Source organism: Balaenoptera borealis (assembly GCF_965194805.1).
Source record: "Balaenoptera borealis genome assembly, chromosome: 6".
Classification (NCBI taxonomy): Eukaryota; Metazoa; Chordata; class Mammalia; order Artiodactyla; family Balaenopteridae; genus Balaenoptera; species Balaenoptera borealis.
The window spans coordinates 129722027-129737569 of record NC_138863.1 but is presented as its reverse complement, the minus strand read 5'-3'; the positions used below and the strand labels follow the sequence as shown (position 1 = coordinate 129737569).

The 15543-nt window shown below is 41.1% G+C and overlaps 1 protein-coding gene across 6 annotated transcripts in view; it reads left to right on the top strand.

The window, feature by feature from the left end:
- Window positions 1-12196, top strand: part of TUBGCP5 (tubulin gamma complex component 5) — a 55589-nt gene extending 43393 nt beyond the window's left edge. For 5 of the 6 annotated variants that reach the window (XM_082395476.1, XM_082395474.1, XM_082395475.1 and 2 more), the window contains 7 exons: window positions 4881-4965; window positions 5206-5326; window positions 5802-5977; window positions 7098-7223; window positions 7860-7948; window positions 10027-10127; window positions 11649-12196. In XM_082395476.1, the coding sequence (XP_082251602.1) occupies window positions 4881-4965; window positions 5206-5326; window positions 5802-5977; window positions 7098-7223; window positions 7860-7948; window positions 10027-10127; window positions 11649-11704 (754 nt within the window). In that variant the 3' untranslated portion in view covers window positions 11705-12196. The other variant, XM_082395479.1, reaches the window with a different exon arrangement.
- Window positions 12197-15543: the final 3347 nt, after the last annotated feature.

Sequence of the window (15543 nt, the reverse complement as noted above, 5' to 3'; positions counted from 1 at the left end):
TATCCCCAGCTAGGGAACTCACCTTCCCCCCTCCCTGTCAGTCTGCCTGCTGAGCAACTGGGCCAGGCCTGTGGGTTGGTGCCATTAAATCTTTGTATAACAGAGGCTCATTTTCCACCCTGCTTGTTGGTCCTTTTTCCTGTTCCATGTCCTTGCTTGGCTACCTTTCTTGGCTCCCTCAGTGGCCCTTGAAAAGTAATAATGATAATAATTAACATTTATTACATGCCACTTAGGACATTGTTTTCCTCATAGCCATGCCAGGTTACTGACCGTCTACTGCTTAGTAGTAGATAAAATAATTCCTTTTATTTATGTCATGTATTACCTTTGATGATTCCATAAAAGCAGAATTTTCATCAATTATAATGGTTAGTAAAAGCAGGGTAACCGCTGGATTCTTTTCGTAGTAAGGAATTAGTGCCTAGCAATCCCCAGGGGGGGCCAGGGAAGGTTAAGGTTATATTTTTCACTATCAATAGAAACTCATGAATTTTGTTATTTTTAGTATGTGTCCATCTATTACAGTTATTCCTTTTTTCTTGCTCAGACTGTCCCATCTTTACCCAGACGGAACTCCTTCACTTGACTCTAGTAATCTTGGAGAGCATCTTTGCTTTCAGGACTGGATGTCCGGACTCATCCTGTGCACTTCCTGCCCCAGGCTCTGCACCTCTTCCAGGAGCACTGGTCCTGTCTGTTCTGTGGCTTTAAAAGCCCTTGGTCTGTGTCCCAGAGTGTTCGTCTATACTGGATTATCAATAATTCTGGGCTCTCTCAGTGGATGGAGCTAGGAAATATGTAGAAAGAGGAAGATGAATCATAAGCTCATATTGATATTTCCAGTATGTATTAAAGATTACAGGGTTTCACTTTTTTGATTTTCTTTTGTATCTTGAGTGCTTACTAACACATGAACATAAATATTTATTGTATTTATTCTATAATAAATCATAATAGTTCCAAAGTAACAATAACAGCAACAAGCCCACTGAGAGTTTAAAACATACTTGTGACTATATTCTCTTCCTTGTACTTTCAAGTCAAGGTCACCTGGAACAATTCTCAATGTGATTATACCACTAATATAGGGCTGGGTTCATTTGTTTTATTTTCTGCTTTTAGGAATCACTTCATTTTTATTTTTATTGATTCTATTTTGTTTTTTAATTGTATAAAACATCTATGTATTTCTTAAGTTAAAATCTTTGATACAAAATTACTTTTAGGGACCTCTGGCTTCTGTTCCTGTTCGTGCCCATTTTCTCCCTTCCCTCATTACCTTTTTTATTAGATTTTATTTTATTCTTCCAGCGTTTATTTTTTGGAACCAAAACCATATGTGTACATATTCCTTTTTCTCCTCACATGTTACACAAAAGGAAGCACACAGTGTGCACTCTCTAACACCTGCTTAACTTTTCTTAAGTAGATGATACATCCCAGACCCAGTGCATTGCAGGCTAGAGAGCTTGTCCGCACTACTTTACAGCTGATTGTGTTCATTCAACCAGGTGTCCTGTTGGTGGACACGTGGATTCTGTTCTTCTGCGATGTATGTATGCAGTGACTGGTCTTGTGCATTTCACTTATTTTTGCCAGTGTGACTTTGGAGTATTTTTCTAGAATGGGATTGCCAGGTAAAAGGGTAAACACCTGTGTAACTCTGCTAGCAGTTACCAAATTCCTCTTCATAAAGGCTGTGTATTTTCTAATTCCCACCAGCAATGAGGCTTTCTCCACAGCCTCACCAACAGAATATGTTGTCAGACTTTTGGATTTTTGCCAGTCTGATGATGAAAAATGATGTCTCGGTGTAGTTTTAATTTATATTTTTCCATGTGAGCATAGTTATCTTTTCATATGCTTGTTTTTGCATTTGTTTTAAAGTGAACTCTCCGTATCTTTTGCCACTATTTCTGTCAGTATCAAGTTGTTGGTCTTCATCCTCTCCATTTTTAGAAGCTCTTTTTTTTTTGTTTTTTTGGCTGTGCCACACGGCTTGTGGGATCTTAGTTCCCCAACCAGGGATCAAACCCATGCCCCCTGCAGTGGAAGTGCAGAGTCCTGACCACTGGACCACCAGGGAATTCCCTAGAAGCTCTTTTTATAGGTTTCCCAGTTTGGCATTTGTCTTTTTGTTCTGCTTATGGTATAACAATTTCTTGTTTTGTCATGAAGATATTTTTTAGTTTTATAATCTATCTTTTTTCTTATTACTTCTGAATTTTAAGTGATAGTTAAGAAAGTTTTACTGTATCCAAGTTTATAAAGAAATTCACCCATGTTTTCTTTTAATGCTTGAATGGATTTTTTTACATTTAGATGTTGATCCATTTGGAATTTATTCAGCTAAAAAACATGAGAAATAGATCCAGTTTTATCTTTTTTCCAAATGACTAATTGGTTGCCATCACTTATTTCTTAAGAAAAAAAATCCACCTTTCCCCATTTATTTGATACCCCTTTATCATTAAATTTTCATATGCACTTGAGTTATATGCATTGGGTCTCTCTAAATTTTCCATCCTGTTTCACTGTTCTGTTTATTCACATGCCAATAGCATTCTGTTTTATTAATAGGGTTTTCCTGGCTATTCTTGCTTATTTATTTTGACAAATGTACTTTATTTATCATCTTGTCTAGCTCCATCCAGCAAAACAAAACCAAAACCAAAAACATTGGTGCTATTTTTATTGAGATTCCCACTCATAGATTAACTCAGGACAAATGAGCCACCCCATTGGGACCCCTTCTCCTGTGGCTTCCACGTGTTCTAGGTGCCTGTCTGTGCCCTCAGGCTCCCTGAGTCTGCACCCACAGGTCTCCTTCTCGGTTCCAGGCTCCCCTGCCCTGCCCATACCCCTCCCATGTCACTGGTGCTCCTGCATCCTCCCTGTGAGCCCCTTGCCCTCCGCCCACCCTTAGCATAGCTTCTCACTCTCCTGCCTGGGGCACCTTCATTCCATGTCGATGGCTTCAGCAACCCCTGGTGACCTGCAGGTCAGTACCTTTAGCCCAGGTGCCTGCACAACCAGCGCCTCATGACTTTCCTCAGATGCCATGTGTCCAAAACTGAGCTTCATCGTTGTCTCAGCCCTTTGTTTCTTCTGGATGGGACCACTGTTCATCCCAGTGCCCAGTGTAGCTCACCTTAGATTCCTTCCTCTCTGCCGGCCCCCACATACCCTGGTCCCTCGGTTCTGCCTCCTGGATGACATTCCCCATGCCCTTCAGCGCTCGCTGGAGAGCACCTCCCTGCCGTCTGCTAACCAGCTGTCTCGGCGTCTCTCCCTTCCGCTTGGCCTTCCAGGGCCACACGGGACACTAGCCGCCCCGCCCCCACGCACGCTTGGGCTCCTTGGCACCTCGGAGCAGATGGGCCGAGCTTCTCCTGAGAGAGAGCTTTTCACTGTCTGGCTCACCACCTCGCTTCTTGTGCACACAGAGACAGACACATCGCCTTCTCTCTCCACCACACTTCCCACTTCAGGGATTTGGGACATTTCTGGTTTCCCTGAGAGCTGTACTCTCTCCCGCAGGAGCCTTCACGTGTCTGCACCCTCCAGTTACTTGAGTTAGCTGCTGTGCCATGGGCATGGCCAGCAGTTGTCTGCACTCCTGCAAAGCTCTGCCCCCCTGGCTTGGTGACTGGAGGGTGATTGTACGTTTTGTTTGCTCTCGGCTATGAGCCCCTGGAGGGGGGGAGGGATTGGCTTTTTATCACCTGCTTAGTGCAGCACTTGACAAGGTATTCAGTAGGTGCCTACTAAGTACTTAGTAGATGCACGTGTAACAGACTTACGAGATAAAAAAATTCTGACTAGTCTGTGACATGGAATGAATTGGCTAAACTCGTAAATCACACACCACCCCTTACATCTCTGGTTGTAAGGCTAACTCCTGCCTCGGCCTTACAGTTAACCTTCCGTGGGCTGCATCCAAGCATCGTCACAGGCGCCTCTGTAACCTGGGAGGGTCACGTCCTTTCTCAGCCCAGTGACGGAACTGCTCTGAGGAGGGAAGGAGATAAGTGCCTGGCGCAGCTTCCATGCCCTATGGTAGCTGCATTCTAGAGAGTCACACTCAAACTAGTTGGGAAAGAGTGGATGAAGCCATGTGTGACACCTTTGCTTTAGAAGCAGACCCCTTTTTTTTTTTTTAACATCTTTATTGGAGTATAACTGCTTTACAATAGTGTGTTAGTTTCTGCCCCATAACAAAGCGAATCAGCCATACACATACACATATCCCCATATCTTTTCCCTCCTACGCCTCCCTCCCTCCCACCCTCCCTATCCCACCCCTCCAGGCGGTCACAAAGCACTGAGCTGATCTCCCTGTGCTATGCGGCTGCCTCCCACCAGCTATCGGTTTCACACTTGGTAGTGTATATATGTACATGCCACTCTCTCACTTTCAGACCCCATTCTTGCCCACACACTTGCATATGCCTGCTCTCCAGGGTGAGGAGAACAGCCTCTCCCCGCCCCAGACACACACACACACTCCCTCTCCCTCCCTCTCTCTCTGTCTCTCTCTCCCCACCCTCTCTCCTGCCACCCCCAACAGAGGGTCCGTCTCCTGAGCCTCTTGCTGAACTCTACCAGGACTAGGCACCTGGCAAATGCAGTTAACCTTCCCTGACTTTGTCTTTTTTCCTAAGTAATTTACTATAAGTATCTTCTTTTTTATAGCTAAACCCATTATTTAAAAATTTTGCCCCCCTTCCTTATTTCTGAAACCTGATTTCTATTCTGGAATATATGCTTAGAAAAATATGGAATATCTGCATTCCTTTTATGAAATGTCTTTTTGGAATATGTAAATTAAATAACTCAAAGTGCTAAATAACTAAAACTGATATTTCTTTATCTAGTCTATCTATATCTTTTGAAAATGTTGACACAGCTAAGAAGAAACTCCCTGTTCATATCTTAGATGGTCTGACCCTGAGCTATAAGGTATGTGCTGATGTTCTGTGTAAGAACATTTTGTATTAAAATGAAGGCATACAAGGGACTTCCCTGGCGGTCCAGTGGTTAAGACTCCCCACTTCCAATGTAGGGGGCGTGGGTTCAATCCCTGGTCGGGGAACTAAGATTCCCACATACTGTGTGGCACAGCCACAAAAAAAAAAAAAAATTGAGACATATGAGTAATAGGTTACTTTCTATTCTAATTTTCTGTTTTTGTTTTCGTAGGTCCCATGGCCTGTGGACATTGTTATAAGTTTGGAATGTCAAAAAATTTATAATCAGGTGTTTCTTCTCTTATTGCAAATAAAATGGGCAAAATATAGTCTGGATGTTTTACTATTTGGTGGTAAGATTTGTTTTCAACAGATAAATTATAATTTAATTTTAGCACTGAAAAAAAGGTTGATAGTCTTATGTCATTTTTTATGTATACACAAGTGCCAAAATGATATGTATCTATGGCAATAGCTTTACAGACATCAGAATTAACTTCCCTGAATGAGTACAGTTAATCTGAAATACAATAACCAAATTAGGAATTTAGCCAGAATAAAAATTCTTAGGTTATGTGAAAAAGTTTTAATGGCAAGTTAATGGGACTTTGTTGTTCTGCTTTTGATGACAGCGATAATCAAGGTGATACGGCAGCTTTTCCTGCTTCACCTTCCAGATAGGGAGGATGGGGTCCCTGCTGTGCATCCAGCCGAGTGCCCTTTACAGGGCTGGTGACCACGCCATTACAAGTCCTGCTCTGTGCAGTGGGGCAGCTGGGGTCTGAGTGGATGCTCTTCCCACCCCCTCTCCTCTTCGTTCCTTCACAGAACTAGCTAGTCCTGCTGAAGAGCCACAACTTGAAGGACTTTTAGGTGGACGAGACACAGCTGCTAATTTTGGACCACAGAAGGAGCCAGTAAGACAGCAGATTCATCGTATGTTCCTCTTAAGAGTGAAGCTCATGCACTTTGTGAACAGCTTACACAACTACATCATGACCAGGGTTCGTGTCTGTCCATCCACTCAGTTCTATCACCGTGTATACATCTGTTCATCGAGAATTACTTGTAATATATTTATAAATACAAACAAGCACACAAAGTACTTATAGACTGTAAATGTAAAGATAGCACATACTAAAAACTTGATCATAAAATAACATGGCAGCAGGGGGAAGTGTTTTTTAAAACATGCCAGAGCACATGTATCCAGACACTGTGTCTCTCCTATCTAGTGACCCCTTGGGATGACACACGCAGAGCTCCTCTTTTGGACTTGCCATCAGAACTTGCCACGTAGTCCTTTAAATGTCACCAGTGGGAACAGGGCTGTCCCTGGAAAATGGCTTCAGTTTTTTGTAATGGAAGCCTAAAAACAAATCTGTCAGGCTAGTATGGGGTGTAAGGAGGAAAATGCAGCCAGATTATATACTTTTTTCTTAAATATAAGAAGTAACTTGTAGAGTAAATCTGCTTTTCTTACACATATTAAAACCAGTTCTAGAGCAGCTTCTGAAGAGGAGTTCAGATGTTTGAACAGTAGCAGTGTTATTCGAGGACAGTACTCATTGGGATTATAATGGTTGCTAAAAAAAATCTGTAGTCATTCTGGTAGGTGGGTTCTAAGAACCCACTTTTGTTTGGATGAAGTGAGCCTTTGAAGCCTCTGTTTTAGACATGATATACATGGCAGAGGTGCTCTCTGTTTCCCGTGCACTAGCGGCCTTCAGAGGGCCAACCTTAAGCCCTTAATTGTTGAGAGTAAATGGTAGCTTACCATTTACTCTCTACCATGGTAGTTAAGTTTTTGTTTAATTTGTTTTTTGTTTTCTACTTGAAGTACAGTTATGTTCCTTTTAAAGAAAGACCATTATGTAAGCAGTGGAATTTATTAAAACATATAAATTCAATTTACCTGGTGACTTTTTTTAAAAAACCACTGCATATCCTATACAGTTCATATACTTGCCCCTCCACACAGGAGCAGTCTGTTAGTCCAGAGTGAGGCATTCCCTCCCTGTGCAAGTGAATGTAGAAGAGGTTGGTAAAAAAGTTTTGTGTGTGGCACATTAGTTCTCAAAGAAAAAAATCTATTGATTAAATTTGTCATCTTTCTCTTTCAAGATTCTTCACAGTACAGGGCTGGAGTTTCAACATCAAGTCGAAGAAGCCAAGGATTTAGATCAATTGATTAAAATTCACTATAGATACTTGTCAACCATCCATGATCGATGTCTGCTGAGAGAAAAGGTACGTGAGGTGTCACCTGTGAACTTGGCCACTGAGGCAGGAATGAAGCCAGCCAAGGGAAGTTGTCTCTCTACTTTGGAATTTTATACTTATTAAGCTTCTGATCTGCAAAATATTCTTAAAGGAAGGACCAGATCAAATAGGTTACAAATTTGTGCCATATGACTGGAAGTTACATGTAAGAGAAACAGTTGACAACTTTATTGTGACAGTCTGCACTCACTCAGCACTGTGTTTGGATTCAATAAGAAAATTTTATTTGCAGTTATGGAGTAATAGTGCTTTGGTCAGGAAATGTGTCCAGCTTGATGTGAATATATGGGATTAAGTCATCTTACAGCCATTGGAATAACTTGCCCTATTTCACTGGTGAATTCAAATGGCTGTCCCAGGAAATGGTAGCTTGCTGGCTCTGTTGGTCAGACTCTGCTGCTGATATACCTGTACTGTGGGTGCAGTAGGCATGTGGCCCAATTCCAAGTGCATTTTGTTCAGAGCCTAGTACCCTTCCTTATACCTAGAAGGCAATGATTTCACTGAGCTTTTTCTGTGACTCATTTAAATTAGGTGAAAGTGTTGGTGTCAGTGTCCAAACATGGTCACAGAGCCTGTGTTCTTCCATGGCTTTCTCTCCAGGTCAGTTTTGTGAAGGAAGCCATCATGAAGGTGTTGAACTTGGCCCTCATGTTTGCAGACGGTTGGCAGGCTGGCCTGGGGGCGTGGCAGTAAGTACGGAGTTTGTGGAGCCTCTGTGCTGTGACCAGTTTCACTTTTAGCTGGCTTCATTCTGGGAGCCTTGTTTGTCATCTTGGCAACACATCACATACACTTATAATTATGGAGAGAATTGAAGAATTGAATTTGTTCATCTGAGCTAGGCAGGATCAAGAATTATGCAATTCTTTTCTGAGCGGTAAAACAAGAAAAATCTGAAGTCTTTTGATTAGGACAAGCAAATATCCTTAAATTACATTCCTGTTGTATAGGTTTGCTAAATTTTTGTTAATGGGTGCCTTCGAGCATACACAGAAGTGGGCGGGGAGCATAACAGACCCTGGGGTCCATCACTCCACTTCAGTAGATGCCAGTGATAATCAGTTCTGTTTTGTGTTTACTGCCCACTCCCACTCCCATTCACTCAATTATTTTAAACCAAATTCTGGACATCATGCTAGATCCTAGTCCAAAATTGTATTTTAGAGAACTCTAAAAGAATGATTGTATATTTTACTTTTAGGGTGTTTATTATCCACACCTATCACATAGAAAGTCAGAGGACCCAGGAGCTCTTTCTTCCTATCCAGAGTACCATCCTCTACTGTTACCTTGAATGTGCAGCTCAATAGTTTGTCCCTGTCTTGTTTATAAAATTAATGTAATGCTGCTATTATTACTTTCTTGAAATATATTTAAAAGAGCAAGTCTGGTTGACTGGGCTGTTGGGATAATAGCTTGTACTTAGTTGGTATTAGTAAGGAGCTGAAAGTTCATTATAGCACTAATCTAAAATCTTAACATATGGCTGTGTCAGAATACTCTAAATGGTGGATAAAAATTCCTCATTGGTAGATAAAATTCCTCATTGCAGGGGTGAAAGATGGTAGATAAAATTCCTCATTGCGGGCTTCCCTGGTGGCGCAGTGTTTAAGAATCTGCCTGCTAATGCAAGGGACACGGGTTCGAGCCCTGGTTTGGGAAGATCCCACATGCCGCGGAGCAACTAGGCCCGTGAGCCACAGCTACTGAGCCTGCGCGTCTGGAGCCTGTGCTCTGCAACAAGAGAGGCCGCGATAGCGAGAGGCCCGCGCACCGTGATGAAGAGTGGCCCCCGCTCGCCGTAACTAGAGAAAGCCCTAGCACAGAAACGAAGACCCAACATAGCAATCAATCAATCAATCAATCAATAAAATAAATAAATCTTTAAAAAAAAAAAAAAAAAAATTCCTCATTGCAGGGGTGAAAGATGGTAGATAAAATTCCTCATTGCAGGGGTGAAAACAGAAGTCTTACTTTATTATTTTGCTGTCTCAAGTGTGTGCAGCAGACTTCTCCCTCCATGTCACTGTCAGGTGGCGGAGAAGGTAATAACACTGCTGCGTATACTTGGCTAAAATTGAACTGTTTCTTCAACAAGGGGGTGAGGAGGACTTAAGAGGCATGTTAACCATCGCAGTTTATGGAAATTAACTGATCTTGATTCACATTTAAAGCAGAAAGTGAAAAATGTTTAAAGCAAGGTGAAATTTTTAAGCAAATGGTATGGTGGCTATGATTTTAAAGGAGTATTTATCTTTAGTGTGTACACACTGAAATATTTATGACCGAAATGCTATGATGTCTCACCATTGCTTCTAAAGATATGGGGCTGAGGGTGTAAGTAGGACTGCCTGCAGGGCGGTGACTACTGAAGCTGGGTACGGGTGTTTGCTATTTCCCGTAATAACAAGTTTTTTAGTAAGTTTAAAATGTAAGGTTTTATATCTTTATGTGCTGTTTATTTCAAAGAAGGTGTGCTTGTGGAAAGTAAAAGTATAGAACTGTGCAATAGAAAAGGGAATATCCCGTTATCCTCACTCTAGAACTCACTGCCATCCTGAAGCAGCAGTTTTGTATCCTAATGACACTTTCCTTCAGACTCTTTGAAAGTTTGGCAGGAAATTTTATATTTTATTTTAGAATCTTTAGACTTAGGATTCTATGTAATTAAACTGAAGCACATTTGAAATTACTCCAAAGGTATTTTATAGCCTACCTAATAACTCCTTATGCATTTACCTAAATTGAAATTTACTTTCTTTCCTAGAATGGAATCTATAGAGAAAATGGAGTCTGATTTTAAAAACTGCCATATGTTTCTTGTAACAGTTTTAAACAAAGCTGTCTGTAGAGGATCCTTTCCCCATCGTGAGTATTGTGTTAAAATATTACTGCTTTTATATTTTCTGATAACTAAGTCTACCTGTTATTGTTTTGGTACTGATCTCATGAAGAATTAGAATTTTTCACCACTTCAAACCTGGAAAGTCCCTCAGCAGTTGAATTGTTTTTCCCAAATTACAGTGGAGTGAGTGAATCAGATGTAAAACATTGAGACGGAAGATTTTGCTTTCTAGTACATCATGTGTTACACCAATGGATTTCTAAAACCATCGTTAAGTAAAGCAGATGGCAGAATAGGTTTCAGTCACACTTCACTGTCATGTGTAGCCTTTGTAACTATTCCTTTTCAAAAGATAGGGTTTGCGGGGGGGGCGGTGTTTGTTTTTTGGTTTTTTAGCAATTTTAAAATTCCCAAGGCTGCCTCTTACACAAGGAAATGCAGGCCTGACGGTTCAGTACACAGACAGTGTGTGAAGCAGACAGAGGTCTGTGGGGTGAGTCATGGGGAGAAGATAGTCATTTAATCTACAGACACAAAGGACTAAGTAGTATCTCTTGCAGAGCTTTTTTGAGAAAAGTATGCAGGGCTAATTTGTTCCCTATTACTGTATGTTCAAATTGTGATATGCTCATTAAGAGTAGCTGAACATTTTTTAAAATACTGTTAGAGTAACGAGTGAACACAGAATAAACAAACAAAAACATATCATCGGAAAGTTGTGAATGCAAAGAAGTCTAAATAAATTCTGGGATGAGATGAGCCCTTTAGTGCTGACCTGCTGCACCCACAGTACAGGTAGGCGGGGCAGTGACCTGCCAGAGGCACATAATCTTTGCAAGGATAGAGAAACCCATTGTCGGTGTGGCACACTGGAATCCTAGAGGACCCCACGCTGAGCCAGTCCTCCTGACCCCCGGCCCTCCCCGACGGCTCTTTGTAAGTGGTGAAGAAGCTGGGGGCCGGCCAGGCAGAAAAACAGAGAGAAAGTTCTGATCTCACAGTGCTTACTTAGATCCCTGTATTCCTGTGTCGGGTGACTTCTACGACGAAGAGGCATTTGTTTATTACGCAAGTATTTAAAAACAAATTAATGTTGTAAGCCCCTCCTGCCACCTCTCAGCCTCCCCAATTTTTACCCTTGGCCAAAAAAAAAAACATACTGTGTTAGAGGAAACATTGATGCATTTGTCCATTTTTGCACTGGGTGACTGTTACGCAAGGAGATTCCACTCATAGCTCAGAACATGGCGTTTTGTTATGAATTGAGGCCAGATTTTATGACATTTTGAAAAATGTGATTTGTTCAGTGTAATGCCCAGACTTTTTTTGTTTTCAAAACTAAAATGATCTGAAATAGAAATAAATCGTACTTTCTCAATTGTATTTAATAAATGAAGATTACCATCTTTATTATATGTTAAAAATAATGAGTATTTTAATTAGAAAATGTCTCTAAATACTTTTCAAGACATTTATTAGAGCCTATTTAGCCATTTTCAAACATTTAAACCTATTTTATTAACCTATTTTTATTCTTCCCACAGTGGAATCTCTAGCACTGTCACTCATGGCTGGCATGGAGCAGATATCTTCAGTGTAGTAAATGCCTCAGATTTAATCTTCATACATACACATTTCTACCACATACAGCTGCGAAACGGGAATCTATTTTGGTTTGTTTTTAAAACTGTTGTCTACTGTCTAGACAAGTGGGTTTTATGTGTTTTCTCTGGAGATTATTGGTTAGTATATAGGGTTATGCATATAAAACTGTATCAATAATGCAGAATGTGTATAGGCTGTTTACACTTATATTTCCTACTATAAGCTATAGATTTATGGTATTGATACCTTTAAATGTAAAATAATCGTTTTTGAAAATGTAATTATTAATATTAAAAATAAATTAAAGCACTTTATTCCCCTTTTGCTTAGTCACAGAAGTTTTGTTTTCTTTTATATGCCTGGGAAGTTCCAAAATGGAAAATAGCTTCCACCAATGTCAATAAATGTAAAAGCCAGCTGTTGATATATCCTATTGTATGGCTTTTGTGAGCTAACCACAATTAATTAAAACTATATTTACTGTTCAGTTTTCCCACATTTTCTTTATATACTTCTTGGCATGTCTGTAGCACTTATGACTCAGCACTATATATTTACTACTTATTTTTTAAAAACAACTACTGAAGTCCACATAGCCTCAGAGCTGAGCACCAGGGGCCTCTGCCCTAGGCACAACCTCAGTCGTTTTACAGCATCAGCATTTCCTGCATGCAGATGGCAAAGTCGGCTAATAAGCCCTCCTGGGAACGAGCCCAGGTCCCAGGCTTTACTCTGAAGTCTTGGAAGAAATTCACTGAGGAGGCCTTCAAATGCCAGGGATGAATAGTTACTTCCAAGTCTCAAGAAAACACTGCAGTATAACCTAACAACTATAAGATATGAGAAGTATTTCTTGATCTGGTGCTTTAAGTCAAAACCCTGTAGAAACTGATGGAAGCATATGCTCGCATAAAGCAGTCATGATGGAGTCAAGGTTCAAACAATGATGGCCTGGCTCTTTTGGTAAAGTTCTTTATACATAGCAAAAATCATCACATCAAACATACCAAAACATAATTCTTTCATAAACTGAATTATGTTTATTATCAGTGTTTCTAAACCTGGAATAGAAGATACATTTATTTATAGGATATTTAGGAAAGTAAATATTTTCATTTTAAAAAATGAGTATTTGGAATTTGTTGTTACCTTAGACTGATTTTATACTGTATTTGTTCTTTTCTCATGACTTTAAGAGTTTCCAAGGGAAGATTAGCAAAGTTTAAATTGGGGGAAGAATAGACTTCACAAAGTGTCACCAGTTGGTTTCTTTGGGAAGGAGCCTCCAAGATGCAGATTGGGAAGAAGGGAAGGGCGATGAACTGGCTGGAGAGAAAAGCCAGCCCTGCAGGGCTGAGACAGTAGGCTTCTATCCCCCACCTTCATCAGTCCTTGGTTGTGGGTCCCTAGGGCGAGCACGACCTCTCCAGCTGAGGCCACCCCAGGAGCAGCGACACTGCAGCTGTCTGCTGGCCGTGCACCAGCACATCAGCTACACTCATCAGGTGATTCTTGAGTCATCTAAATAAAGGACTTTTACACTATAAGTAAGAGCTGCTCCTTAACTAGTTTGTGTAGGAAAGTTAATGCTGTGATGTACATTAAATTGCATTCTCCTCTATGTGGAATAGATGGGATCTCTTTTACTTAATTTTTCTTCTGGTTCTGTTTGGACCTTTAATCTTATGGTTTTCCAGTTGGGCATGTTAGGAGCTTGGAAGTCATCACTCCCATCCTTGGAACAAGAAAAAAGCTGAACAAACTGAAGATCAATAGCCCTTCTTACACCCATCAGACTTGAGGTCAGAGGGCAAACTGCTGCCCCCCAAATTGGAGAGACAAGCAGACATAGAGAATCACATTGTACCAGAGCAACAGCAGAAACCTCTTCAGGAGCCAGAACCAAGCTAAGGAAACTTAAATCATAATTGACAAATCGCTAGAGGCTCAGTGTGGACAAGACTCTGAGTTAAAAACTCCAAGGGGCCCAGACTTGAGGGATGGGACATACTTTTGTGACTTTTAGGAGGACTACCAGGTTTTCACAGTGAAGATCAGAGAGAAATCCTCTTGTGTTTCTGGCATGAGGAAGAGAATAGTGTCCATTTTGTAATATGCCCAGAGAATTCTGTTTTTAGCCAGGCTGAGTAGAGGGAAACTTTTACCAGAGCCTAATGAACCTGGAGGAAGGGAAACACCGAATTCCAGCCCCTTCTAGTCTTCTGTGTCACCTAAGAGAGAGAAAGAGAGAGTGTGTGTGTGTGTTTGTGTGTGTGTAGCGGGTGGAGGGAGGAGATAACTGAAAAGCACTTGTAAAGGTCATAGCACAGGGGCACAGGCTCACAAGACAGAGCTAATCATAGCTAATCATAGCTAATCATAGTACTACAAAATGCTTTTCCTCCTCCACACCTTGCTGCCACACCAGTAGGGCTTCTGTGTAACAGGGGAATACAATGAATTACAACTGTAAGCTAAAACCTTATTTAATAAGAAGTCTCCAGGGAAACCTGACCACAATAGGATACAAAAACCAGGACACCAGAGGAAATTGTAGCTTCTGACACCTACCACTACAGCAAGTGGTAAAACAGTCTAACTGCTACCCAGATAAACTTAAAATGTTACACTAAAGGCCTGTTTGCCTCATTTCCTTTTACCCAGCACATCATGTCCAGCTTCTATCAAAAAGCAAAAAACAGGGCTTCCCTGGTGGTGCAGCGATTGAGAATCTGCCTGCTAATGCAGGGGACACGGGTTCAAGCCCTGGTCTGGGAAGATCCCACATGCCACGGAGCAACTAGGCCCGTGAGCCACAACTACTGAGCCTGCGCATCTGGAGCCTGTGCCCTGCAACAAGAGAGGCCGCGACAGTGAAAGGCCCGCGCACTGCAATGAAGAGTGGCCCCCGCTTGCAACTAGAAAAAGCCCTCGCACAGAAACGAAGACCCAGCACAGCCAAAAATAAATAAATAAATAAATTTATTTTAAAAAAAAAAAAAGCAAGAAACAGTTTGAAGAGACAGCAAGCATCAGAACTGGATTCAGATTTGGCAGAAATGTTGGAATTATTAGACTGGGGACTTAAAACAACTATGATTAATATGCTAAGGGCTCTAATGGAAAAGGTGGACGCCATACAAGAACAGATAGGCAATGTAAGTAGAGAGATGGAAACTCAGTAAGGACGTGGTTGAACTGAACTGGATCAAATAGTCATTTTTAAATTACTTCAACAGAATACAATTCAAACTTACAGAACATTCAGCATGATAGGCCACATTTTTGGCCATAAACTACACCTTAACAAATTTTTAAAAATAGAAATCATACAGAGTATGCTCTCAGACCACAATGTGAATGGAATGAACAAGCAGGGGCTGCAGGAGGCGGCTTTGTAGGGTTGGCCAAAAAGTTTGTTTGGGTTTTTCTATAAGATGTTATACGTTATACAGGAAAAACCTGAACAAACTTTTTGGCCAACCCCAATAGTAACTAGAAGTGGAGGTGGTGGATGTGATTGGTTTGGATGATTCTGTGGGTTGGCAAGGAAGTGAAACCTGTTAGATTGAGGACCAGGTAGGGTGCAGCTGGTTCAGTGGATAGGAGAACTAGCTGGGTGGGTCATGTTTCTAGAGAGCAAGGGAACTCATGATTAGGCCTTTCTAAGGGCCTGTGAGGCTCAAAGATGTAAAGGCAGCACATGAAGTTTTAGGTCTTATAACAGGTGTGAGGTTAGGGGTCTAGTTGCAGCATGATTTGTTGAAAAGACTATTATTTTCCATTGAATTGTCTTGGAACCCTTGTCAAAAATCATTTAACTATAGATGTATG